The following is a 27713-nucleotide window of genomic DNA, read 5'->3' as shown; positions in this document are numbered from 1 at the left end:
TTAAATTAGCATAAAATGAAACTTTTTATGACGTCATCGACCACCATTGTAAAATAAAATATTTAATATTGAATAGGAATACTGCCATCTGTTATTAGATGCTTACAAACAAAAGTTAAATATATATGTATAACACAAGATTAGAAAACAGTTTTAAATTTGTTGATTTGTTCATTATTCACATTTCACAAGAGAGGGAATTGAATATGTTAAAGTATATAACCTTTATTCATAGAATATATGAATGACAAAATATATATAATAAAACATACTTCACTATTATATTATTTCAAAATTTTACTTAGAAAACTAAGTCTAAGTTTTTGTTAAATTATAACAGAAACGCGGGAAGTGCCAATAAACATACTACGCAGTATAATAATTTTTCTGTTATCGTTTGATGTGTTTTTTTTGTATCTCTACGTAAAGTTGTGTGTATGTGTGCTAACAAGAGACAAGAGCCAGCCACAATCACTTATCATTTTAGTTGCGCGTGCGCCTCGATACGGGCGAGTGGTTTATAGTAGTATTTAGAATTCTCCGACATGTAAAACAATAGAAAAATACGATTTAATATTAGTGTGAAATAAAAATGGAGTGCTATACATCTGACAGTTGCGACAGCGACAGCAGGGAACAAAAAACATTGGACCTTTCGAGCCGTTACTTGGACAGTTCAACATTGTCGTCAGAATTAAGCAGCATTATTAATGAAAAGGATTGTGCAGATAATTACGAAATAGTTCTTCTGTATAGCAATCGCATCATATCGTTACCAGATACTATTAACAAGTTTATAAACTTGAAAATTTTAGACGTAAGCCATAACAGATTGACTTCGCTGCCCGATTTTCTCAATAATTGCTCGCTCACTACACTTATAGCCAAACATAATGATTTAACAAATGAATCTTTACCAAAACATTTTTTATCTACAAAGAATACTCTGCGAGAGCTTAATTTGAGTGGGAACAAATTAAACTTCTTTCCAGAACAATTATTACAATTGGCATCTCTTAAGTATTTATATTTAGGGGGCAACAATATAATAAATATACCAAAGGATATTTGGAAATTAAACAGGTTAGTAATTTAATGAAAAGTTATTAATTTACATGACGTGCATGTACCTACAATGTACATATGTGATAATGTTGACTGCTTGACTGACATTGATTACCTATTCATATAAAAAAAATGTAAGAAGATATATGATAAAATCTAATATTGAGGGCAATTATTAAAGAAATAGCCAAACCAATATTGTCGGTTTGTCTATTTGTCTGCGTTTATGCACGCTAATCTCCGAAACGGCTTCATCGATTTTAATTCAGTTTTCACTTATCAGTGTTGCATTTTAGCAGTTGTCTCAGTATACAGTATTTTGTTTGACAAAATTGCTACAAGATAACTGTTTTATTGAATTGTCTAAAATTTAAGTTTTCAATGTATGGATAATGTGTCTGTAAAATGTTTTTAGACTTCGAAAGTAATTAAGATTAGTAAATAAATACCTAATGAGTCATATGAACGCATCAAAAAATTACTATAAAAGTACACGAAGCGCATATTCGTGTTTCATCGATATCGGGCCAGGATCTCCAGTTACATCATTGTTGCGATGTTGCGATGACGTCACGTTGCGAGTGTCATGTCCGATTGTGGGTGATACGGAGAGATAACTGGCTTAAATATTGTCAAAATTAAAATCTAAAATCGCATGACATGATAAACGTAAAAATCGGAACTCGGAACTACAACCGTACGTTCGGCATTGGTCTCAGTTTCTACTTTTGAATATACGATTTTTTTTTTCAGCTTCATGTTGTATACTTACTGCATGTAGCAGCGTAGGCTTAGGGAGCTTAGTGTTAAGACACTCACCACTTTCCGCCGAATTCTGAGGAGCAGAACTCAACACCGTACTTTGCCTCGAAACCAGAGCGAAGAAATAAAATATCCAATATTTCATTTCTTCGAGTGGGAATCGAACTCACAAGCTGTCGTTGTGTAACCTGCGTTTACAGTCACATGTTTGACCCCCTTTGTACCCCTGCGCCGTGACTAGCCCCAAAAGTTTCCTTATGTAACCTTATGTTTCTAATTGTAGAAGTCAATACGATTGTATGAATTAACAAACCATTGATGTAAGGTGTCAGCGGCCATCTACATACAATTAATAATATTTATTGTTTTGATCTCATTATCCTCTTATTTAATTATGTCTGCTATTGTATAATATTACAATCATTGTTCTTTATCAAGTCTTGGTTGTATGTACTGTCTACGGGCACTTACAAGTTACAATATTATAATATACCTAAGTAGGTATAACTATTTCATGACATCTATTTTAATAAACACGTAGATAATATCTGTAATATATTTCTCTATCTGTAAATATATCTGTATCAGACAATAGAAGTAGGAATGTTTAAAACACAAAAAGATGGCTAAGTGCGAGTTGGACTCGCACATGAAACGTCATGTAGAAACAAGCCTAGATCAAGACATAATACATATATTGAGAGTAGTAAATTACAAACAAATAGGCAAAATACCAACATTTTTTTCGCGTTCGGCGAAAAGGGAGGACATTATGTCTAAAGTGACTCATTTACTTCTTAGTCCATAACATATTATATCTCATTATAAATAATTTGTATCTTTATTATAAATAAAGAAAAACTGCATCTTAATTTTTTCTGACCCCACAAACTATTGATAAAGAAGTTTTTTCACGATATAAAAATCGCTTCTGTGTAATTTGCTGAATCATGTAAATAAACTTAAATAATAATTTGATTGTCACTCCAAGAAACGATATTTTATCTGTTGTTATTAGCATTCAGAACAAGCAGTTATAATAATGACTTTTATCTTAAACGAATAAACATTTGCTATCGTTGGTATGTAGCTACTATGCTCTTATTCTTAGGATTTTAATTTGTTACAATTACGCAATATTTAAATGTTTCAGCTTACATAATTTAAAAATAAATAAATAAACGCATATCTAAAAGTGATTTTGTTACATTTCGTTGCGCAAATCTTAAACATCTGTCCAACGAGTATAGCACTCGTTAGTCAGATTGGAAGGTCAGTCAGGAAGAAAGGTCAGGTTGGAAGTCGCGGCTCGCGAGAATAATTTGCTTAATGTAAATTATTATAATAACATCTTATGGTTTATATGTCATAAAAGTTTAAACGATAAAAACTTATTTATCATTCTTCTCGTGTTATCATTTTCAGCCATTATATTTTTAGGATATACATTCGATGACTGTGCAATAAATGAGGCAAAAAAACAACTTACATTATCTTTCGAGCTCATAAAATAGTACATTTGAATTATTATATTATTAACTAGCGGACGCGCGCAGCTTCGCCTGCTTATTTGTACCCTTAGGGATCAATTATAATAAACCATGAAACACGCATCCAATGAAATAGTATTCATCCCCTATTTCATCCCTTTATTTATCTATACTATAACAATATAAAACCGGCAATATTTGCGAGAAACCGATGCTTGGTTTAAAATAAATAATAGAAAATGAATCTATGATTTTAATTTTTTTTGTCTAAACTATAAGAAATAATTAAATGTATCCATAGCGAAACTTGTTGAGCGTGATGAGCATTTTCTATTGACATATAAAAATTGAAGATTTAGAATATCTGATGAACAATCGTAGCAGTCTAGCTAATCTATAAGAACCCCACCACTATAAGAACAGAACCAACTAAATTACAGATCTGGAAAATGTGAAGAAAAACACGACAACAATAATGGTGGTAATAGCTTCGCTAAATTAATAAAAAAATTATAAAATGCCTTTGCAAAAGGTATTTTTAGTATATTGAATAATTTTAACATATACATATATGTATATATTGTCATATATGTATACTCTGTCTATATGTGATTTCAAAATTATCGTGTTTGTACTGAACTAGTTTGCAAGCAATAAGTAGTTACGGTACTAAAACAAACAATTTTAATTTGTTATCTGTTTGTTTGTCCGGGCTAACCTCTGGAAAAACCAAACCGATCTTTATGGGGTTTTCACTGTCCGATATCTGTCCTATAGGCTACTTTATATCCTTAAATTCCAGCGGGCGAAGGATTTAAGTAGGAAAAACCACGATTGTCGTGCGCATTTCACCCAGGATTGATGTGAAATAATTTGAAAACAATCTATTAAATACGAAAATTTTTGCAAGCAAAATAAAAAATATCTTAAAAGATTATAATAACGGTTTATTAAGTGTACCTATAACAGTATTGATATCCAACCAATTTTCCCTAAATACACTAAAATAATGAAAGATAGTGTCTGTCTGTGTGTGTATTCTAAATAACCATGTTTTTTTTTTCAAATTGCATAGGTATAAAACTAATTTATAATAAAAATTAATTCTTATTGTAAATTAATTAATAAATAAATATAACTAAAAAGTAAATTATAAAACCATCTTTGACAATGGACTATAACACTTACATGTTTCATTCTCCGATTCTAAAGTACTTTGACTTCTTGGAGGAAGTCGCGGATTCTGCCGATGATTTCCTGAATAGGTACAAACAAAAGCACTCGGTAACAACATGTTTAAAGATATTTGAAGAATCAAAGATAAAATTTAAGACTTATCGTATATAGGAGATAACTTATTTAAACAATAAGCATATAAAATAATATTTGATAATTTGGAAAAAAGTTTCAAATACCATTCCTGTAATAATTTCTCCTTCAAATATATGAACTCGTCGTGGCGCAGTGGCACAAATGTATGGCTGTAAACGCTGTAGTTGTAGAGTTAATTCCCACTCGGGTCAATAAAATATTTAATATGTTTGAAAATGGCATTTGAAAATTGACACACACCTCTAGCAACGTTTATTATACTGGTCCTATGAAACACTGTTATATGATCACTTAGGTTTCGCTCAAATAGATCTTCACAAAGTAACTTTTGACAATGGAATGTAGAAAAACACTTCAAACCTTCAAAAAATGAAAAACACAATGTTTTTTTTAAGCTTAGGCTTACACTAACGCTTATTCTTTAAGACATGTTATTTTTTAATTTTCTAGTTTACAAATCTTGTCAATGGGTGGCAACCAAATAACGGATGTTCCCGAATCAGTTGGAGCTTTAACATCTCTACAAGCCCTAGTTTTGAGCAATAACGCGATAGAACAACTGCCGGCGAGTATTGCCAACCTCAAACAACTTAGATCTCTGTTAATACATCAAAACAAACTGAAGACGTTGCCAACACAAATCATAAAATTAAAATGTTTAACAGAGGTTAGTACCTATAACAAATAACAATTATCATTTAATTCATAGTTACCTACTAGTGGCCACGCCCTGCTGCGCATATGGAGGCTTTTTACCACAACCAATAAAAATAAAAAAATGTCGAGAAGTACACTTGCCAGCATTTGCGGCAGGTCACTTTTTTATTGTTCAGTTATAATTCAAAAACTCAACTACATTTTTAAGACGTAAGTATTATTTGAGAACAACTTGAAGGTAGTTTATTAATATTGATTGTAATAAAAACCTAATAAAGAGGGTAGGTGTGTAAATACAACATTTTAAGATTTCATCGTAATGAATGTTAAAGAAGGCTTCAGGTTAATTCAAAGTAAAATCGAAAAATCGATACTTATACGGTCTACTGAGGAACTATTTATAGCCTTACTTTATATAGAGGGGACGAGAGTATCAATGGACAGGAAAGTAGCAATTTTGCAGTGAAGCCGTAACATTGTCCTATTTATTAAAATAGCTTATTTTAAAATATTCCTCTCACCCTACCGTTTAATATTAAGTGAATTACAAAATTAGGCAAATTATAGGTTTAATAGGTATTTAAATTAAATTTTGCATTAGATATTATTATAACACGGTCCAAATATGAATGAAACGTATGCGGAAAATTTTATTTAAAATAAACATATTAAAGATTCTCTCTCACAGTCAACAACCCAACTTACACTTTGTTATTTATTGTATAAGTATTTAATTTAATATAATTGTTTTTCTGTTATAGTTAAGTCTACGTGATAATCCTCTCGTAGTGAGGTTTATAAGGGATATGACATTACAGCCAGCTTCCCTCCTGGAGTTAGCTGCCCGCGCTATTAAATTACACAGCATCCCCATTAACCCTGGCGACGTCCCAGCAACTTTAATCAAGTATTTAAAATCTGCTCAATGTTGTGTCAATCCTAAATGCAAAGGTATTTTTTCATTATTATTAATGGTGATATAAAATATTTATAACTCTCATGTCAAACAAGATGAGTAAGAAGTAAATAGAATAACTCTAAGATTAGAAAATTGATAAAAGTACACAGAATCCTTCCTTAGCAGTCGGGAAAAACAGTGACTCATTGATGTCTGTACATGGAATATATATATGCACCCAACATTTATTAATGCAATAGAAGCAATAGCTTTAATATTTGTGTGTTTGTCTGCGTTTGTACACGATAATCTCAGAAACGGCTTAACCGATTTAAATACAGTTGTCACTGTTGTATTTTAGTCTGTTTTATTTCAATCGGTTCATAAATGAAAAAATATTTCAATATAAAAAAATGTTTGCGACAATATTTTTACAAAATAAATATTTTATTGAATTGGTTAAAGTGGGCGAAGCGCAAGCGAGCAAAGCCGCGAGCGTTTCGCTAATTACACAATAAAATTAAAATAAATCCTAATTCAAAATATATTAAAATTGAAAAGGCGAGGATGTAATATACAGGGTGGAATTGTCAACACCACTATAAATGAAACTACAGTATACTATAACTACTCTATAAAAGCATAATATAATTCAGAAAAAAATCCCAAAAATCTCAAAAATTAAAAAGTTATTTTTTCAAACAAAATAAATAATAAAATTATCATTTTAAAATAAAACACTGAAATTGTGTGAAATTAAATAAAAATCCTATGTCCAAACCGTTGAGGTACCTTGACTTATTTCTTTAGTTCTGGGTTTAAAATGTTTTACCCTATATACAGTTTCAGTAAAAGAAGCGCTGCCTCTTCCACCTGTATAATGAGTTCTTATGTCTCTGTATGCATCATATAATTAACTGAAGACTAACAATTATAATTTATAATAAATATATTTAATCAATCTTTTTCCAGGTGTATTTTTCGACAATCGTGTTGAACATATCAAGTTTGTTGATTTCTGTGGAAGGTATAGGATTCCTCTTTTACAATATTTATGTAGTTCAAAATGTATCACTGGCAGCTGGGAGAGTCGTGAAGCGGACAGCAATGCCCCTGCACAAATGATGAGAAAAGTCCTCCTAGGCTGACTAATATATATAAATATACCAAATTAGTAGTTAATAAATTCATAAATATTTTAAAGTGTAAATAAAATATATATGTTATATTCAAAAGCAATAGACTGCTTCATACTTCTGATAATTAAATAAGGTATCAATTGGCAAACTTTTTCATTTAAGCTCAAAAGAAGAACAATAATTTAAAGCCAGTTTCAGTTGCCATGCCATAAATAATAATATTTAGAAGTTTCCACAAAAAGATTGGATAAATCATATAACATACAACATTGTATCTAATCAAATAATAAATATATAAGCATTATGATTGTATTAAATTTCAATATTTATAAAAAAAAATTATAATACAGATAGATCTAATAATAACATAATAAATTTATAAATCAAATATTTTTCATTCTGTTTTAATAAATATCAAGGGATAACTATTTTATTATTTTATATAACTATTTTTTTGCTGTTTCATGAAAAGGTGCCATAATGTAGTTAAGTTATGTAAAAAAGTTTAACATTATAAAATTAAAGATGTTTATTATTATAATAATTTACTAGCTATTGTTTTTGTTGTTTATAAAACAGTTTCACTATTGTACAGATTATACTTAATAAAAGGTTTTACTCAGTTATTATCTTGCAAAAATTTCATTCTTGCTTCTTTTCCTCTAAGAATGGCAGCTTTAAAAAGTTTGCAGTAAAGTTCAATTGCAACAGGAGTATCATCATTTCCTGGGACAGGATATGTAATCAAATTAGGATTGCAGTTAGAGTCTACTATTCCAATAGTTGGTATTAACATTTTAGCACTGTCTCTGACAGCTGTGTGTTGATTCAAAATATTGTTTTGAGTGTTCAAAAATATACAAAGATCAGGTAACCGCGTAACTGCTCCAAACTGATGATTTGCATTCGTAAAGATACCTCCTCTCCAGAATCTTGTATGGGCATATTCACCACATTCCTGTGCAGTTTTTTCAACTAAACGAGAATTTAATGCATTTCTGTTAAAAAAACAAATTATCCCTCCTCTGTATGCCACATGCGCAGTGAAGTTTAATGCTTTTCTCAAATGTTCAGCTGTTATATCTAAGTCAAAAATTAAATGTCCTTGCCTTGAACCATATACATATGGTATCATGAATTCATTGAGTGATCCCTCTTTGTGGCCATAATGTACTCTTGAATCAAATAAGTCTTTTACACTGAAGAGATTATGTACTTGAAAGTAATCTGGATGATCGAGTGGATTACTTGAAATCGCTGTTATGGCTGAAAATATTAAAATTTAAAGTGTTTATTATTAAACTATTATTCTGATATGAAAATTGTAAACTTATTCTTATTCTAATGTTAACTTACATTCTTGAGAAGGCTGGATTTCTGGTTTTGGTGCAGTTGAATTGTTGCGATAAAAAGTTAGAGAATTTCTAACAAATACATATCCTTAAAACAGAAATAAAAGTTACATTACAACTAAGGTTATGAAGTAAAAAAAATAACAACATTCATAAATAATAATGGTAACATACTTATATGTCTGGGTATCATTTTATTTTTTCCTATACTAAAGTATAGAAATATCAAGTCTCAAGGTACTTTACTTTAAATTAAAAGAAGTGTTTTCATACACATATAGACAACTGACATTAAAACATTTTTATAACCGCATAGATAATATATAATTCTTAACATAAATCTAGAGATTCTAAGGAGTTTATCTTGTCTTTGATTTCATGAATTGAAAAAATTCTTACTATAATCCAAATTGAAACAAAATTTTAGAATGATTTCCTAAATTCTTAAAGAATAAATTAATAAACTTCACAGCGATTGTTATCAACTATCATATGTATTGTGTATTAACTATTAAGCGTTCCGTTCGTTCGCAGCTCTAAGCTTAGAAAACGTATTAGAAATAGAAATTACAATTAACATTACACTGTGTTTTCTATTCTGTAATTCTGTTCTATTCTCTTATTATGGCGCTATGAGCGTGCCAGTTGAGCATAAAATCACATCGCCAATTTCACGTTGTATGGACAACACACTACAGGTTGTATGGTAAAAAAAAGAGTTAATGTCATTGTGTTTTATATCTATGAATTTCCGATTATTTTGACATTTTGACACTGACATACCATATAAAGTTATGTTTATAATATACGTATTAGATTTTAATTACATATTATATATTAAATAGGAATAGATACAACTATTAAAATATAAACTACAAAGGATTAAGGGGCTAATATAATAATACTGTGACAATCTAACTACCTTAACACAAAAAATGGCAAAAAAAAATATAACAGATTTAGATTTATATGGATTACTTGATATACCGATATCATCGTCGGAATCTGAGGTAATAATAAACCATTTTATATAAAAAAATAAATTTGGAATGTATATTCTATATATCACATTTATTTATCTAAACACCATTTTAAAGTTATTTCCAATTACAGATTCAGAAAGCATATCGAAAAAAAGCATTGCAATGTCATCCAGATAAAAATCCTGACGACCCAAAAGCTGCAGAAACGTTTCACGAGTTATCGCAAGCTTTAGAGATATTAACAGACAAAGCGGCTCGTGCTGCTTATGACAAAGTATTAAGAGCGAAAGCAGCAACAAAACTTCGTCAACAAGAACTAGACAGTAAAAGGCGAAAATTAATAGAAGACTTAGAAAGGCGAGAACGTGAAGCCTCCTCTGGTGGATCCACTACAAATTTAACTGATGAACAAAAATTAGCTGCTGAAATTAAACGATTACAAAGAGAAGGAAACAGATTACTTCAAGAGGAACAACAAAAAATGAAAGAAGAAATTAAAAGAACATTGAATAACTTAAATACACCTATATGGGACTCTAGTTTAAATAGAATTAAAATAAGCTGGAAAGCAGAAAAGAATGATTCTACAAATGGTGGATACAATGATGAAAATTTAAATAGATTTCTTAAAAAATATGGTAGTATAGTGGCACTGATAATATCATCTAAAAAAAAAGGTAGTGCTTTGGTTGAATATACCTCTAAGGAGTCCTCTGAAATGGCATTAGAATTAGAGAAAGGTAAACAGATATAATTAAATCATCATAATAATAATAAGCTACATAAAAATGGAGAGATCGAAAGAGATGGTTACACAAGAACGGAAGAAGGGTTCATCTTGGTCTTAAAAAAATTACCATATATTATAAATAAAATTTATTATTTTATTTTTATAGAGCAAGATGGACCATTTATCCACACTGTAAACCTGTTTTAACATATCCTTTTAATAAGGATCATTAATATATTTATTATTTTTTAAGTGTTATACCACTAAGGTTTAAAACATCTAAGCCCTCTAACCACTTAGCTATATATTATTACTAGCGGCCCGCTCGCGGTTGCACCCGCGTGAACTATGGTATTATTCATTTCTGTCTCCATGACTATGTCCTAGTGACGTCTATGCAAAATTTGAGGCTCCTAGCATTTGTAGTAACGAAGTTTCATACAAACTTTCAACCCCAAAAACAACCCCTTAGAAATCGAATATTGCAAATTCCCGTCTTAGTGAGCACCTACGTCCTGTAAGTAACTCCTATGCAAAATTTGAGATTCTGAGCACATGTAGTTTCCGAGATTTTGTGATGAGTGAGTGACCTTTCGATTTTATATATATAGATTATCAAGCTATGTTGAAATTCATTTATGAATGTTAAAGTTGCCTACAAAGATAATAGCAACATAAATAGCAATTGTAACATTTTTTTTGTTAGATATTATTATGCTATTGATCTGAGGACTATAAATTAATGGGCTGAGGACTATAAAGCAATAGTGGCCTTTTAGGAACTCATTGTCCAGTAGAAGTATTTCTTATATGTAGTAATAGCCTAGCATGACAATGGGTTGGTTGTGTGTAAATAATTCTGTTCTTTTTAGCATGTTTATTTGGGTGATTTTCAAGTCTATATGAAGAAAGAATGAAATGGAAATATAAAAGTAAAATTAATTTTTTATATTTCCATTTTGTCATAAATATTTCACTTTCTCAAGTGGGGATCGAATCCACAACTGTCGCGTTAGTCACACCCTTGTGCTTCTGCGCCACGACGGCTTCAAATTTTTATAGTATAAAAAACCATTTTCAGATATTGATATGGTGAACGTTAATATTATAAAAAAGTTCTTGATATATTGGTCTCATGCCTATTATTATATTTGTTGCAGGTCTTCCAGAAAACCCTCTTACATTGAAATGGCTCAATGAAAGACCTATATTAACAACAAAAAAAGCTGAACATGTGAGTTCTCTAGTGTCAGATAGAGATTATGAATCAATAGTGTTAACTAAAATGCGACAAGCTGCTGAAAGACAAAGATTAATAGAAGAAATGTTGAAGGAAGATCAAGAAACTAAATCATAATAAAACATTCAAAACTTTTATTTTTTGTGTTATCTTTTCAAGTAGTGTTCTCACATATATAATAAACAGCAAAATAGTAACACATAGTGTTAAGACATTACGTTTCCCATACATCACCCCATTTTTGAGACATAGATGGAACTTTCTAGAGTGTGGAAGATGAATATAATTCCCTCCTGCAAGTATTTTATTTGTTAATAGTATATTAAATTTATAAGAAAATATGAAATGGAAGAAGGACTTCACTATTTTTAATGATTTAATGTTATATTTTTTTTATATATTTATTATATAACTATATGTATATATATGTGTATGTATGAAACAACTATATATTTTATATAGTATGTATATGTATATCGACATATATATTTGTTTTAATTATGTATTTATATATTGTAATATAATATGTGTATTTTGTTTTGCTTGTGCTAAATTAACTAAATGTTTAAAGTAATAACTTAATTGTACTATGATCTCACCCGCTACTTGTAACTCATCCACTTCCACTGGTTGGCTGGAAGAGATCTCTTATAGAGATAAGTCCACCTTTGCGAACTAAATGTATTTTATTGTTTTCTTATGTATTTTTTCACTGTTTATAGAAAAGGAAATATTTTATAGTATTTATTCTAAAATAAAAAAAATATACAATAAAAAATAATGATTTAATTTTTAAAACATTCCTTATGTTATTATAGATTATTCACAATATATACATGTAAACATTTTTTCTCAACATTAAACTTTCATTGATTGCTCAAAAGGCTTCCAGTCTTTCATAAATTCAATTACTTTTTTTCTTTGTGTATCTCCATATTCTTTTTGAGCATTTTTCCATAACGTGTGATCCAAGTCCAACATACCACCAATGATTTCCTAAAATAAGAACAAATTAACAATACAACATACAATGATTTTTTGTTTACGAGTTATTTTTCGCAGACCGCTTATTAAAAATTTATAGGCTAGGCTTAGTAGAGGGGAAAGCTAGTAAGTTTTAAAGTATTGTAAAACTAAGGTATTGTTAAGTTTATTTTTTAAATTATTATATTTTTGGGAGTTGTGCCAAATGTTTATTGTAAATATCCAATAAGAGCATAATTTATGATAGTGATAGATATGTCAAATATATATTTACCTCTGCAAAAGTTCTTGAAAATAAATTGAAATCTTCTATGACATGAGCAAAACCTGGTTCCATACCAAAGTCAACCCAAAAATATGGCAAGCCCTTGGGAATGCATTTCCTTACATTTTTTCCTTTTAAGTCAACAACCTTTTTGTTCATTGCCCATTCACCTTCACATTCTAATAAGGCTTTTTTAAAATAAATTGATGCCATATCTCCTACATCTCTTGGTAAGGGAACACAATTGATGACCATGTGAGGAAATCTATTTAATTTTACAGCAGTCTCATAAAATACCACATCTTTATTTTGAGAGTTGAAGAACTGTGTGATCAGTTTTCTATAATTCTAAAAAGCAAAAAGAAATTATAATTAACATATTACCAAAACAGAAATTTTCTGTAGAAATATCTTCAATTTCTTTTTGGTTTCACTTTCTCTTATCCTGCAGAGAGACCCAGTGTTAAGACAATTTGTATTACCAGAGTGGAGATAAAAATAACTATTTCTATGGCCTTTCTGTTTACTATGTATTTGGGGAATTGAATTTTCATTTGCTAGATCTAGTAATGAGGAAAAGTGCAACATAGTGCCTCCAGAAATGGCAGAAAGGTGAGAATTGAAGTGTCAATAGGGATAGTCTCTAAACACTAGGTTCCCAGGTTCCTCTGCTGTGATACAGGTTGAAACTGAAAAGAAAAAAAAGGAAAGCTATTTACATCCTTACCATTATTTCTTCCCATACATCTTCATCTACATTTGTCACACAACTGGAATGCTGTATTGTAGTTAGAACACAGTGTCCTCTTACAAGTGATTTAGTCACAGGCAGTGCCATATAAACTCTATTACCACAACTTATTACAAGATGTTTCAACATATTTCTTGAATCAAAGCAATAATTGCAACCTTCTAATGACCTTTCTAATGTTACATTCTGTTTTATGGCTCTTTGTTTTTCTTTCTCACTTTCTCTAGCATCATTTTTATTTTTTGATATGTTGTCCAAAAATATATCTTCAAGATCATCATTTGGATTTTTGCTTTTGGTTGCAGCTTTAGCTAACTCAGCATCCTCATTATAATTCGAACCATATTTTTCTTCTTGAAACTAAAATGTTAAACAGTGTTTAAAATAAAAATGTAAGTAAATTAGATTCTTTAAAATTAAGATAATTCACAAAGAAATCTCCTAATATCTTTTAAAGTTCTAATAAATAGTCAGTTGTTAATTACTAATTAACATTATTTATATCATAACATATAACACTGTAATACCTATCCTGGCTAGGTCAAAAAATAGCTTCTGGCTAGAGTTTAATAAAATGTAAATTAATCCGACATCATAGTAAAGTAGGACAGTGAGTGTCTGATTGTAAATAGTTGTGGGTACAATCTCTGGATTTGGTGAATGATTATATTAAAATTATTTTAATTTTCCCCCCTCTGTATATGTATAAAAAAAATTACTTTTTTTATTGAATTTTGACACACAGTATCTCAGAAATTGGGCAGAAAGCAAGGAACAAAATGTAACAAAGGTTCCCCTGGCCTACCCTACTATGTTGGAAAAAGTGTTATGCTCCTTTTTTATACATAGTTTCTTAGTATAAGGTAAATATACAAACCATTTGAGCCAAATCATACTTATTATCATTGCCAAAGTATTTAATTCTTCCACTACCATCATGAGTTTCTGCTTTTCGTCTATTATCCCTGTTTTGAGATTTTTCTGAATTATTTACTAGAGGTCTATAATTTCCACTGCTTGAAGATGACATTAGCAACACTCTATCATCATTATTTTCTCTTCCAGCATCTGGATTATTTTTCCTATATTCTCGGGCTGCTTCTAACTTAGCTTTTAATTCGTCAACTAACCTCATATCTCCAAGTATTTCAGCCTTTATAATTTTTGCACCCAGTTTATTCATTTTCTCATCTGACAAATATAAACTGTTTTTGTCTCTAGTTTTAGATTTTTCGCTTTCTATTTCTTTTAGGTTTTGCGATGCTTTGTTAGCACTCTGAGAAACTTCACACAAATTCTGTGATATGTCCTCTTGAAAATGTTCTTTATTGTCTTTTGTAATTTTACGCCAATTGAATGATTTTTTAAAACTTGATTCTTTATGCTTTAATGTGTCATGTTTGTAGTCTTTTCTGGAGGATGAATAATAGTTGTCATCATTCGAAGGTTTTAAAAATTGTCTTGATTTTTGGTAGCTCTCTGGCGTTTGTGGTACACCAGAGCCACCATCTTTCCAATAAGGATTGAGCTCTCTACTGCTTGTTGAAGGGTTATACGAATCAATATGATCTTTCTCTTCTTTTTCTTTTTTTGGTCTAATATCATCTTTTGTATAAGTTTTCATTACTCCAGTCATGGACATCCAGTCATCACGGGATGTATTTTCTCTTCTTTCTTTATATTCTGTTTTTTTCTCCACCCACTCATCAGAATCTGAACTCTCTGAAGACTAAAATATTATATGAAGCAATAAACGTGAATGCTTAAAGTAGTCACTAGTCAGTAGCGAATATTTTTACAAAAATTTATACTTACATTTCTCCGTTTACGGTGTTTCTTTTCTTCATGTTTACTTTCTGAATTATGAGATTTTTTATGTTTCCTTTTATGACGTTTTTCTTCCATCTTTAATTAAAATCAAATGAAAATAAATTGTATTTTGTTTAAATATTCTCCGAAGTTGTTATTTGTTATGTGTGACCACAGAACACATTTACTCATAATGGATACTGGATAATAGATATACAATTGTAATATAGGTAAAATATAATAGATAAATATGTATAAAATCTTATTTAGTTTTCACATTTTCCGAAAATGGGGTGGATAGAAAAGGTTTAGGTTTAAAAGCTGCATTTTAAAAGTGCTCCCAATTTTTAAATAAAAAATAATCTATATTAAAATATAAGTTAATAATAGTGATACATCACAGTAAATTGTGGTCTAACAATTACAATAAGGGTAATAATTTTAAATTGGCCTTAATAACTTTACTACTTTACTTACTACTTACTAACTTTACTTACTCTATAGAAGTAAAGAATAACTTCTGTTAATTGCTGGTAACATTATTACTTATATATAATGTATATTATAATTTGTCTATATGCCAATGCTATTCTAGGGATGATCGATGTTAGAAAAATACCGATGTTGACATCGAAGCTACAATATCAATTTTCGATATAAGACGAAAGAAAAGCATCGATGTTAGCCAACATCGATGTCAGCCAACATCGATATTTTTTTTGCACATATCGTCATCAATAAATAAAAAAATCAGACAAGCGCGAGTTGGGCTAGCCCACCGAAGGTTCCGTACAAAGATTGTAGGTCTCTAGCTTTTTCTGAAACTCAAGCTTAGCTTACCCAGAGCCTTTCATCTGATACTTCACTTGACCTCTTGCCCCCCTTTAAGGCTATTAGTTTTTAGGATTTAGCAACAAACTTATAATTTTATTATTATTATTTTTCTGAATAAGTACTATCTACATGTGCAAGCTGCCAAATTTCAAAATTCTAGGTCAACTGAAAATATCTAATTAATTTTGATTCCCTTTATAGTAGACGTTTTTTGCTATATAAACGGCCATATGTCTTTTTCAATAAATGTAGAAATATGTTCTTTTTAGGAATTCATGACGCCGTAGATCTGAGTATATGGTTTGAATTTCAACTCGATATCTCCAAACGTATCTTAGAGACCGTCGAGGCGCAGCGGCACAAGGGTGTGACTGTTACGCGACGGTTGTGGGGTCGCTCCCCACCAATACATTTAGGAAGTGAAATATTTATTTACGTTTATATTTCCATTTCTTGGCTCTGGTGTCGAGGCAAAGTGCGGTGTTGAGTTCTGCCACTCAACATGCAATGCCTCCAGAATTCGGCAGAAAATGGAAATTGGAGTGTCTTAACACTGGTTCCCTCTGCTTACCCTGCTGTGTGCAGGATACAGCGTGAAGCTGATTTAATTTAATTTTTATCTCCAAACGTTCTTAAGGTAAAGGTTTCTTGACCGACAGAAGGACAGATATTAAAGTGATCTTATTAGGGTTCCTTTTTTCTTTAAACCCTAAATAAAAATCAAAAACTTATTGAAAATTTAAAATATCAAATAAATCAATCAATCAAAATCAAAATATATATGAAAACATGTGTACGCGATTAAATAACGATTATGTGTCCTGGCTGACATCGATGTTACGAAGTTTTATTTAATGCAATATCGATGTTAAAACATCTATATTTTAACTGTTCGATGTTCGATGTTCATCGAAAATCGTTGATGTTCGGGCATCCCTACGCTATTCTCAAACGCATTCTGATTACTAATAGTTTTGTGTGACACTCATGTAGGCGAGGTGATTGATGTTTGTAAAACAAAGATAAAACGGAATCTAAATAAATGTAAACTATTTTAATGAGTTGTTGTTGTAGTGTTACATTTCTGTTATATTTACATATAATCAATGTCTTGGTTATTTCCAATATTTTGTTAAAATAGGACTGGGCATGGCTACACAGAATTCCATGAGAGTGAAATTAAATTAATAAGGTGTTTAAGTTGACAGGTACATACATAGTAGTTTGGACAGTTTTGTTTTTTATATAAAACTTTCTATAGAGCGTGTACGCATTGACTACCTGTATTAATAATTATTCATAGTACTTAGTTTTACACTCGCTTTCCATCGGATGTACTTGTCGTTCAAAGTTTTAGCTTTTACTTTAACTTGTGATATACACTTTCTCAATTCAAGTGAATTGAGAAATTATAAATTAAATTGCCATAAGATTATTATGGAAAAATGTATTACGTGTATAAAAATAATGATGAGTTGGAAATATCAGAAACTCAAAATTTTGTAAAGATTTATATTGTTATGATTGAATAATAGTTTATTTTAGAAAATTCTACTGCATGATGTTTTCCAAGAAAAAAAAGAAGCCATTGATTTCTCCACCAAGTAATTTTGAGCATAGAGTGCACACTGGTTTTGATAAAAGGGAGGGAAAATTTGTTGGATTACCACTTCAATGGGCTTCACTTGTGGGCAACAACCAGGTGAGATAAAATTGATATCTGTACAAATAAAAATAGTCATAGAAACTTCAAACTATGTTTTATTTTTAACATCATTTTAAAAGCATTGTAGAAATAAGTCAAAGAATAAAAAATATTTAAAAAAAATGTATAAAATTTTAATATAGTGGCTACTATGGACTGGTACATGCTAAACTTTACAGTTTCATCTTAAAACTATATTATAATTTGTTTTTTTGCTATATTATGGATCCATGTGATACTTGATTTTATTTAGGTAATATAAATCATTTAGGAACTACATTGCATATATTACTTATAAATTTATTTTGTAGGTTTTGAAATCAACAAACAGGCCTCTACCATTAGTAGATCCTTCAGAGATTACACCAACAGAAATATTGGACTTAAAAACAATAGTAAGGGGTGATCACCGGACTACGTCTATAGCTTCTGTGTCTAGGCCAGTGTCAACGAATCCTACTTGTCAACCAATACAGAATGGAGTTATATTACCAAAAACTTCTAATGTAGCAAGATCAAATTCTCTTAGAAGTACAAGCCCCCCACGAATACGAAGAGACCTTCGAAATCAACCAAACATTCCACCAGCTGTACCTGAAGAGTCCCCACCTGTTCCACCAGCTCCTCAGCAGTATCCAAGTTTAAGGAGAGAGCATAGTAATTATGCATTAAATAAGCCTATTTCAGATTCTCCTGTGGAATGGGCGCAGTCTCACGAAGCTACTGTGAGACCAATAACAGAAATAAATGATAATCAATTAGCAGCCATGACATATCAAAATATACAGAATGCAAATGCTAATATGCCATATCACAACCATCCTCCGCAGACTGTGGGACATGGGATGAATGGAAATAACAATTTAGGTAAGGTTATTTAAGGAACCATCTGTAAATTTAAATTACATGATTTTCATATATTTTGCAATTTTCAACAGCTATAGATTTGGCGGTTTTTATGTGCACACTTGGTTAGGAACCTTAAAACTTAAAAATAACTAACCTAACCTGCACTTAGAAATCTCCAAAGTTGCAGTGGTGTTAGTACATAAGCAAATGAATGAAATTATATAATTCACTAGATTTTAATATATAGGTGATATATATGCGGCAAGGCAACAACCTGGGCCACCTGCTCCTCATGTGCCCATCACTGAATCCAAGCATGAATTACGGCTTACACATGAACAGGTAAATACTGTTTTAATTATATTTTAGAGAATTATTATTATTATTAATTGCTATTTGCTCACTGTAATGGCAAAAGAAAAATAAATCTTCGAAGCCCTCTACTAAACAAATAATCTCACACAATATTTTAAATCCATACTATTCCTACTATTGTTATAAGGCCAAAAAAATTGTTTGTCTGCTGTTTGCTGCATGCTCTAATCTCTGGAACTATTAATTTTAATCTTAATTCTTCATGTGTCAAATAGGAATAATCCATTTATTGAAGAAGTCTTATATTACATTGTGTCAATTGCTTTGATATGCTGGTCACATGTAAAATTCCAATAAATGAAATGAAGAAAAGTGAAAATAAATGAAAAATTGATTGATATCATAATCTATGATATCGTTGTGGGTTTGATATCCACTCGGGAAAATGAAATATTTAATATTTTCGTTTCCTCGCTCTGGTAACAAGGTACTGGTACAAGGCTAAGCCACTCAACTCGTATGATTCAAGAATTCAACAGAAAGTGATAAACAGTGTCTGTGAAGCTTGCCAAATAATATGAAACTCCAGCAGTTGAGTAGTAGTAGTAGAGTAGAGTAGAGTATTGGAACAATATTCACTAAATTATTTATATGTCTTTACATAATTACAAGTCTTCTTTCAATTCTTTAAATTACTTATAATTACTTTTTAAGGAATGTTTGAAATAAAAAACAAATACCATTTAACTATAATAAAATATTTATGTTTAGGTTAAAAAAAATGAACTGGTGTGTTCTAAGGTTCGATTCCCTTCAAGGTAGTTACTAACGTGATTTAATGTCACTTTGTATACAAATAGTATATATGACTCACGAGCATTTTAACCGAAAATGTATGAATAATATTTTTATAATGATGTGTATTTGAAACATCTAATGTAAGCTATGTGTAACAATTACTAACTTATTAAAAATATAATTAACCTATTAAATATAACGATGACGCTTATAAATGTGTCATATAAAAACATCTCAATAATAACGATAGAAAAACAAGATATAATTTAAGATTTATTTGGATCCGAGCCTTGGATGTTATATTTAAGAAGTATTACACTCAAAAAGGATTTCCTCGTCAAATTAAATTAACTCTTAAAATATTTTTGGACTTTTAATGACGCTGACGTATAAATATGGCGTATAAATATTAAATAATTCGAAAACGTTTAAAAGTATTTTCGTTATCCTTGTCTCCCGGAAGGGATATTCAAATTCAAATTCAAAATATTCTTTATTCAAATAGGCAATTATTATAAGCACTTTTGAATCGTCGCATGAACATATGAACAAAAAGCTACCACCGGTTCGGAAGGCAGTTCTGCTGAGAAGAGCCGGTAAGAAACTCAACAGTTGCTCTTTTCAAAATCAATGGTACAATCTATTACATGAGCTGGCAGCTATCCTGCATTACATTCAATAGACATTAAGTCCATACATGCTTATCCTCTAAATATTCTTGAACAGTATAATACGCTTTACTTGTTAGAATTTTTTTTACAGATATTTTAAATTTTTGTAGTGACAAACTAAGAATACACTGCGGAATTTTATTATATACACGTATACTCAGACCCACAAAGGATTTATAAAGGATTTATTAACTTTTTACGAGGTTCATGCTATAATACACGATGTCGTCGGATTTAACAACGTGTACAAATTTTCTAGAAATTTAAACGGCATTAAGTGGTAGAACATAGAGTTGCAAGATGGTATTACATTGATTGATATTTGATAGATGCAAATACAGATGAAAGTAAAAAAAAACGTTATAAAAGAGCAAAAAGTTAACGTTTTCTAAGTTACAAGAGTTATGCTTAGCATGCAGATAGGTATTTAGTTTGCTTGCTTTGTGACACTGTCCTGGAAACCTTATTTATGTAAATCGCTTTGGGATGTAGCGCACGACCTCGTTGATCCTTACCTCGCCCTTTGGTACCATGTAGTCTAGATAGGTATTTACTTTTAAACTATTCTTGTATTTAGTTCAAGGCATTATATCTAATCCTTAATATTATTAATATTAATGCTACATCTATTATTTGGAGCTAATACAGTAATGATAGAATGGAGGTTTTTTAAAATGCCAAAATTCCAGTTTGTACCCAGATTTTAATATTTTTAAACGATTTTGTTTTTTATATAGATTAACATTGTTTCACAATTAACATTCGACCTAAGCAATATTTCTATGGTCTCGTTGAGGAATCTAATGCACGACCTTCACAAGCTACCAGGCTGTTATAAATAATATTAAATAATGTAACTTTTGTAATTAAAAAGTTAACAATACACAAGCTTATTTCCCGCTGTGTTGTTGTTCGTTGTGTTCACTTAAAAAATAACGACATCATCACTGTCACTGTCTACACTTTCGGCCTTGAATATTTTTTTTGCCCACGTCAGATCGATGGGATTTTTGACAAATTGATTGTAATAGTGTTCTCAACATTCATGCCAGACCATTCGAGGCTTGTCGTGGCGCAGGGGCACAAAGTGTGACTGTAAACGTGACTGGTTGTGGATTCGATCCCTACTCGAAAAAAAGAAATATTTATTTAAATTTATATTTCCATTTCTTCGCTCTGGTGTTGAGGTAAAGCGCAGCGTTGAGTTCACTCAGCACGCAATGCCACCAGAATTCGGCGGAAAGTGGGGAACGGAGTTTCTTAACACTAGGTTCCCTCTGCCTACCCTGCTGTGCGCGGGATACAGCGTGAAGCCGATTTTTTTTTAAATTTTACCCGGCTTTAAGTCTTTTGTCCACTTTTGTGGTGTTGTGGTTAACGACTACATATGATTTTACATAATGTTCAATTTATAATTCTCTAAATGCAATGCCCAAATACAAATTTCAGTGTTGTAGATAGAGAAAACCTTGTCAGTAAGAGATGCCTCTTCAAATCCCACCCATTTTGACTTTTCTCTTACCAGATTGTAGAAATGAAAAAAAATCTAAATATTATGTCTTTTATCAGGGTCGAACTTAAAGCTACAATTTACAGTTCCAAATAAGTGTCTCTAACATTTATATAACATATAGGTATATATTAATATATTAAGATTTTTATTTTTTTTTATTTAGTTCCGTGCAGCCCTACGTTTAGTAGTAAGTGAAGGCGATCCACGAGAATCACTGACCGGGTTCAGTAAGATCGGCAAGGGCAGTACGGGCGTGGTGTGTGCGGCCACGGACACGCGGACGCGGCGGCGGGTCGCCGTCAAGATGATGAACCTGAGGAAACAGCACAGACGAGAGCTGTTGTTTAATGAAGTGGTAAATTAATGTTTTTGCTTATTAATATTATGACGCAGGGGCGTGCGACTGTAAACGCAAGTGCTTGTGGGTTCGATTCATATCCGAGGAAATGTAATATATAATTTTATCATTTCTTATCGCTCTGGTGTCGAGGCAAAGCGCGGCGTTGAATTCCGCGACTACACATGCAATGACTCCAGAATTTGGCGGAAAATGGCAAACGAAGTGCCCTAACACTAAGTGCAGGATACAGAATGAAGCTGATTTATATAATAATTATTTGTAGGTAATAATGCGTGACTACCCGCACCCCAACATAGTGGAGATGCACGCGTCGTACCTGGTGGGCGACGAGCTGTGGGTGGTGATGGAATACATGGCGGGCGCGTCCCTCACGCAGATAGTCACGCGCGCGCGCATGGACCCCGAGCAGATAGCCACCGTGTGCAAGCAGTGCCTCAAGGTGACATTTATCTGCCACTTACCTACCACATTTTACTATTTACGTACCACATAGCCACCACTAAGTTACTATCCGTCTACCGTAATTAATACCGTTACCGTTAATCTACCGTGTACATTACCTTTAATTAAGTACATTGAAATTATTTTATTTTTTTAGGCATTAGCATATCTACATGGCCAAGGTGTGATTCATCGAGATATTAAATCTGACTCTATACTCATGACTTCAGATGGGAGAGTAAAACTGTCTGATTTTGGATTTTGTGCTCAAGTATCACAGGTACGATATTATTATTACATGGTATAATTATAATGATTGTCCCTTAAAAAGGCCTAAATCTATTTAGCTTTCTTTCGAATGAAAATGTTGTTTAGTTGTGTTACCTTTCTCCTTTTTTATGCCATACAAGAGAATAAGTATATGTAAAAATAATATTACTATATTTATAATTCATATTAAGTTATTTACACAAATAATTTAATTAACAAAAAACAATTAAATAATATGTATTTCTAGGAACTACCAAAACGGAAATCTTTAGTGGGAACGCCATATTGGATGTCACCGGAAGTGGTGTCGCGGCTGCCCTACGGGCCGGAGGTGGACATTTGGTCGCTTGGGATTATGCTCATTGAGATGGTGGATGGCGAACCGCCGTTCTTCAATGAACCACCGCTGCAGGTATAACTTAAAATACAGTCTTACATTGAGTGTTGAGTTGCGAAATTCAACGCTGGTTTTGTTAATGTGAGGTGATGAAAATAAGTCATACCTCGAGTTCACAACCGTAAATGAGTTACAGTTATATATTATGTTGCTGTGTTACAACTTTCGTGTATATAATTTAGTCCTACAAAAGTAGCAATTGGCATTTAAGTTATATGCTCATTGTCAATGGTATATGTTTATGAAACACTGAGAGAGAAGTATTTGTCCGAAATACGGATAGCGCTGTGGACTAGAGTGAGAGAGGAAGATCCTGCCTGCCGCAGCCATATTCCTGAGGGAAAGGGAAGCCAGATAGATTGGCACATTTACCCGTTACGTAACGAAGCGGTTTACACTCCCATAAGAAGTTATCACTTCAAAAATAATATGAGAATTTATGAAAGAAAACATTACTTTATTATAGGCGATGCGTCGCATCCGCGACATGCCCCCACCGAGGCCGCGCGGCGCCGCGCGCTGCCCGCCCGACCTGCTCGCGTTCGTGGAGTGCGCGTTGGTGCGCGACCCGGCGCAGCGCGCGCCTGCCGCCCGCCTGCTTCACCACCCCTTTCTGCGCCGCGCCGGCCCGCCCGCGCTGCTCGTGCCGCTCATGACGCAGGTGCCCGCAGAGTGAGTAACCGGTATGTGTCTTCCTCTTCCGCAATGTAAGGTTCAGATGTGCGTTAAAATTGGGAGAAGACGTCATAGCTAGGACCGTTTCCACGTTCCAAGTCGCAATACATGAAGTATAGTATAGGGATTTTTTTTTTCACTAGACTACGTGCTAAAGAATCGTCAAGTGCTTCCTCGTGGAGTGATATCAACCCGGCCATCAGGGACTCTTACTTCTGCTAGTGGATGTTGACTTTTTGGCGCGATATAGTTATATTGTCTTTCTACTGTTACACCTATAAAATGTACGTAATATTGTCATTTTTATATAATCAATTTCTTTTTCAGGTCTTAATTGGTTAGTATACTTGTATATGACTCAAAATGAAGAATACCTAAAAAAAGAGCTCCAGTAAAATTGCAGATACTGATTGATGGCAATCTATAAAACATCTCTTAATACTTACTTTTTTTAACTGAAAAATGAATCATATAAAAATAAATATAACGTCAATTTTTTCAAGTGAATCGAAATATTTTAATAATTTTATATATTTCTGCATACTTAAGTAATTTTCCCCGTTAAAGACCTTTAAGACCGACATTTAAGCGAAAGTTAAAGAAATTATTATGAAAACATGTTTTCAATAATTTATTAATATTTAGATATTGACCTAAATGGAAATTGCTTTATATATATTTGCTTTTATATGATTTAAAACTTAAATTATACTTAAATGACATATTTTATTTAAACACGTATTAATATTTAATATCTACTTAAGAATACTTGAAATCCAGTGAGAATCATTCCACCGCTACCATTCCTTTACTTTGTACTTATAAACTCTCGATATTATAGTGTAACTTATTATTAAAAATCATTAATCATCATTCACCCCGTCCATTTTTTATAATTGTTATTGTTTATACGTCTTATCGTGATCATAGAGTGTAAACCTGCTTATAAGCAAATGCCTTATCAACAACAAACAAAAGTGTTTTTAAGAAACTATCAGTGAGTATGGGGGGGGGTATGGGGCTCCGTGACATCCCTGGTGTGAATTACTATATGTGAATAAGTTGAATAGATTTCATAATTTGCGTATATAAATTTAAACTATGGTAATATTTCCTTAGCTTAAAAGAAGATTTGTATTATGTTTAAATACAAATAGTTTTTTTTCAAAGTTATTTCATTGTGAATCGTCAATTTTTATATATTACTAAGTATCCACTCGCGGCTTCTCCCGCATGTACCTATTGTTATATTGACATAACTATGTTATTTATGAACCGATTGAAATAAAACAAACATTAAATGTTAAGGGAATTTTGCCAAAATACAATATAGTGGAAATTGCGTTTGAGTTGGTCAAGCCATCTGAGATAAGCGTGAACAAACGCACAGACAAACTAACAACAGTAAGTAAAACATTTTGGGTTTTAATTACATTAATAGATGCCCCAAATATTAGATTTCCACATGTTTCTTCCATGTACAGACAAACAATTGTTTAAAATGTGTATGATTATCAAAATAAGCATAATGCTTATTCAACTTATCCATTTGTAGCAAAACATAAAATTATTTATCTATTGTCCTTTCGAATCTTTAATTGGTACAACTTTATTAATTTAGTTACAACTTAATTTTTTTTCATGTAATTGAATCGGTTTATAAAAGGTATCATAATTCATAGTGCCAGAAAAAGTGCCTGTTAAATAAATTTAAATCAGTATTATATTATTATCGAAATTTACTAAAATAACTTATTTACTTGATTTATTAACAAGAAATTGTTAAATAATGTAAGACAGTTATTAAAAAAACCTGAAATGTATGTGTTATAAATGAACTTTTCCAGTTTTACATTCCAAGAAATTAAAGAAATTAAAAACAAATAAACATAAACATCAATTGTTATTTTTAAAGAAAATTTATTGTTCTATTATAACGAGGCTTAATTTTTTCAAAATGATAGAAACACGTAGGTTTTATATAATAAATGAATAAAGTTAATGAATTTTTTGTAGCTATAATAACTTATTATCGAAACGCGAGCAGCTATTAAAAATATAATAAAAAAATATATTTTTACTTTTATATTTTTTGCGTTTTCTATATATATTGGGGAGTCAGGTTAAGTGTTACCTGATTATTAGGTACTTAATTATTATATCATGTGCTCTTATTAATAAGTTTTAAACTTTCCACACTAACAACTCATGTACTCGAAATATCTAAGAAAAATCGATATTCAATTCCGCCTTAAATTTGTAATCCATCCATTTTACCGTTATAATGCATCATTATTTAAATTAACTGTATGAAACTTTACTTAATTTTTAGTATTTATATTAAATCATCATTTTTATGACACTTTATGGAACTTTAACTCTCTATTTGACATTTTTTTTTTCAAAGTGAATATTTTTTATTGTAGACGTAAAGTGCCTTGATGTGGCCTGAATAGTTGTAAGCATATATTGCACCTGTTGTTGTTATTTATTAAAATAGTTCACGAGTGATGTGTTAAATATAAATATAGTCATATAATGCACTGATTTTATAATAAAAATGTTATATAGTGTGAAACGGAAATAATTGAGTTTTAGAGAATGGCCATTTTATTCATTTACATTAAAATAAAACACTAACATTATTGTAGAATATAATAACCTTTTTCAGGAGTCACTTTTTTAAAAAATTAAAACCAATTAATAAATTGACACGATAGTTATAATTTCATTTACTTTAATAAACTCTTTTAAAGGGAGAACCTAAAAACGTATTCTTTATAATTTATTATTATTTTGATATTATTGTTTAAAAAAGCCTTATTTATAACTAAGAGGTTTATTTTATAAACCAGAAAATTGTCGTTTGAATTATGTTGTAATTATATTATGAAATGAAGTGTATGTTATTATTCGATAACTTAAGTATTACTTATCAAAAAAATGTTTTTATTACCGACATTGAATAAAAAAAAGCGTAATTTAATCTAAATCGTAATGTTTATGGTAATATATTGTATATCATAATCCTTTGTTTGATATAGAAATATATAGTTGAAATCAATTTATCAAAATTCTAATCAAAAGAATTGCTTTCTTAACTTGTAAACAAAATAAATGTGGCCTTATCTGGTTTTGCACAGTTATTAACAAAGTAATAACATATTTTGTTTTTCTTTTTTTTACTTGTTATTTTTCTATGTTGTGAAATAGTCTAAGCATTAATTAAATTATAGTTGCAGCAGTTGTTCCAATATTTTTACATCACAAAACGTTTCCGCCATTTCCATGTAAAAAATTATTAAATTACTCATAATTACTCTTATATATCATTTTCTAAGGTATGCCAAATATATTGTATTATCACATTGTTACATAAGAACTGTTAAAAAATATAGATTTTGAAAAAAAAAACAAATCTCTTATT

The 27713-nt window shown here is 30.9% G+C and overlaps 6 protein-coding genes across 10 annotated transcripts in view; 3 read left to right on the top strand and 3 right to left on the bottom strand.

Annotated features, from left to right (window-relative positions):
* Nucleotides 1-5513, bottom strand: part of LOC146530866 (glycogen synthase kinase-3 beta-like) — a 30986-nt gene extending 25473 nt beyond the window's left edge. Inside the window, exons 1-2 of one of the 2 annotated variants that reach the window (XM_085199340.1) lie at nucleotides 5363-5513; nucleotides 4506-4574 (exon numbers count right to left, since the gene is read on the bottom strand). In XM_085199340.1, the coding sequence (XP_085055466.1) occupies nucleotides 4506-4574; nucleotides 5363-5453 (160 nt within the window). In that variant the 5' untranslated portion in view covers nucleotides 5454-5513. Of the gene's footprint in view, nucleotides 1-4505; nucleotides 4575-4889; nucleotides 4908-5362 lie in introns of those variants that run through there. The other variant, XM_085199349.1, reaches the window with a different exon arrangement.
* On the top strand, nucleotides 375-7972 carry LOC146530865 (leucine-rich repeat-containing protein 58). Its single transcript, XM_085199350.1, has 4 exons — nucleotides 375-1083; nucleotides 5100-5316; nucleotides 6068-6257; nucleotides 7177-7972. Exons 1-4 carry the CDS (start codon nucleotides 593-595, stop codon nucleotides 7350-7352), a joined length of 1074 nt encoding a protein of 357 aa, XP_085055476.1. The 5' UTR covers nucleotides 375-592; the 3' UTR covers nucleotides 7353-7972.
* On the bottom strand, nucleotides 7855-9030 carry mRpS2 (mitochondrial ribosomal protein S2). The gene is made up of 3 exons (XM_085199352.1): nucleotides 8870-9030; nucleotides 8700-8783; nucleotides 7855-8609 (listed from the first exon to the last, which is right to left on the bottom strand). Exons 1-3 carry the CDS (start codon nucleotides 8886-8888, stop codon nucleotides 7963-7965), a joined length of 750 nt encoding a protein of 249 aa, XP_085055478.1. The 5' UTR covers nucleotides 8889-9030; the 3' UTR covers nucleotides 7855-7962.
* Nucleotides 9031-9456: 426 nt separating this feature from the next.
* LOC146530863 (dnaJ homolog subfamily C member 17) lies at nucleotides 9457-12426 on the top strand. Its single transcript, XM_085199351.1, has 3 exons — nucleotides 9457-9705; nucleotides 9809-10418; nucleotides 11569-12426. The coding sequence occupies exons 1-3, from the start codon at nucleotides 9631-9633 to the stop codon at nucleotides 11763-11765; spliced, it is 882 nt and encodes a 293-aa protein (XP_085055477.1). The 5' UTR covers nucleotides 9457-9630; the 3' UTR covers nucleotides 11766-12426.
* Nucleotides 12415-15655, bottom strand: LOC146530862 (CWF19-like protein 2 homolog). The gene is made up of 5 exons (XM_085199337.1): nucleotides 15464-15655; nucleotides 14526-15377; nucleotides 13625-14008; nucleotides 12907-13245; nucleotides 12415-12644 (listed from the first exon to the last, which is right to left on the bottom strand). Exons 1-5 carry the CDS (start codon nucleotides 15551-15553, stop codon nucleotides 12507-12509), a joined length of 1803 nt encoding a protein of 600 aa, XP_085055463.1. The 5' UTR covers nucleotides 15554-15655; the 3' UTR covers nucleotides 12415-12506.
* A 1580-nt stretch (nucleotides 15656-17235) lies between these two features.
* Nucleotides 17236-27704, top strand: mbt (serine/threonine-protein kinase PAK mbt). 4 transcript variants are annotated; one of them, XM_085198838.1, is made up of 10 exons: nucleotides 17236-17499; nucleotides 17837-17993; nucleotides 18308-18863; nucleotides 19093-19187; nucleotides 22306-22497; nucleotides 22766-22942; nucleotides 23102-23224; nucleotides 23462-23626; nucleotides 24078-24283; nucleotides 24614-27704. In XM_085198838.1, the coding sequence occupies exons 2-10, from the start codon at nucleotides 17850-17852 to the stop codon at nucleotides 24618-24620; spliced, it is 1665 nt and encodes a 554-aa protein (XP_085054964.1). In that variant the 5' UTR covers nucleotides 17236-17499; nucleotides 17837-17849; the 3' UTR covers nucleotides 24621-27704. The 4 variants fall into 4 exon arrangements, with proteins under 4 accessions (XP_085054964.1, XP_085054965.1, XP_085054967.1 ...); XM_085198839.1 differs by having other exon boundaries at nucleotides 17827-17993; XM_085198841.1 differs by having other exon boundaries at nucleotides 17237-17499; nucleotides 24078-24294.
* The last annotated feature ends 9 nt before the right edge of the window (nucleotides 27705-27713 follow it).

The sequence above is a fragment of the Heliconius melpomene genome, chromosome 16 (genome assembly GCF_056956725.1).
Source record: "Heliconius melpomene rosina isolate 202511_hmr_F chromosome 16, ASM5695672v1, whole genome shotgun sequence".
Lineage (NCBI taxonomy): Eukaryota > Metazoa > Arthropoda > Insecta > Lepidoptera > Nymphalidae > Heliconius > Heliconius melpomene.
The sequence above is the reverse complement of the archived record's forward strand: the minus strand, read 5'-3'. Positions and strand labels throughout refer to the sequence as shown.

Excerpts from the sequence above, each read along its gene's own strand:
- LOC146530865 (XM_085199350.1), top strand. The coding sequence starts at position 593 with ATGGAGTGCTATACATCTGACAGTTGCGACAGCGACAGCAGGGAACAA. Across the intron at positions 1,084-5,099 it reads GATATTTGGAAATTAAACAG|TTTACAAATCTTGTCAATGG; the intron begins GTTAGTAATTTA and ends TTAATTTTCTAG. Across the intron at positions 6,258-7,176 it reads TGTCAATCCTAAATGCAAAG|GTGTATTTTTCGACAATCGT; the intron begins GTATTTTTTCAT and ends ATCTTTTTCCAG.
- LOC146530862 (XM_085199337.1), bottom strand. The coding sequence starts at position 15,553 with ATGGAAGAAAAACGTCATAAAAGGAAACATAAAAAATCTCATAATTCA. Across the intron at positions 14,009-14,525 it reads AGTATGATTTGGCTCAAATG|TTTCAAGAAGAAAAATATGG; the intron begins GTTTGTATATTT and ends TTAACATTTTAG. Across the intron at positions 12,645-12,906 it reads TTTCAAGAACTTTTGCAGAG|GAAATCATTGGTGGTATGTT; the intron begins GTAAATATATAT and ends TTCTTATTTTAG.
- mbt (XM_085198838.1), top strand. The coding sequence starts at position 17,850 with ATGATGTTTTCCAAGAAAAAAAAGAAGCCATTGATTTCTCCACCAAGT. Across the intron at positions 18,864-19,092 it reads GAATGGAAATAACAATTTAG|GTGATATATATGCGGCAAGG; the intron begins GTAAGGTTATTT and ends TTTAATATATAG. Across the intron at positions 22,943-23,101 it reads TGTGCAAGCAGTGCCTCAAG|GCATTAGCATATCTACATGG; the intron begins GTGACATTTATC and ends TTATTTTTTTAG.
- mRpS2 (XM_085199352.1), bottom strand. Across the intron at positions 8,610-8,699 it reads AATCCAGCCTTCTCAAGAAT|CCATAACAGCGATTTCAAGT; the intron begins GTAAGTTAACAT and ends TAATATTTTCAG.
- LOC146530863 (XM_085199351.1), top strand. The coding sequence starts at position 9,631 with ATGGCAAAAAAAAATATAACAGATTTAGATTTATATGGATTACTTGAT. Across the intron at positions 9,706-9,808 it reads TATCATCGTCGGAATCTGAG|ATTCAGAAAGCATATCGAAA; the intron begins GTAATAATAAAC and ends TTCCAATTACAG. Across the intron at positions 10,419-11,568 it reads GGCATTAGAATTAGAGAAAG|GTCTTCCAGAAAACCCTCTT; the intron begins GTAAACAGATAT and ends TATTTGTTGCAG.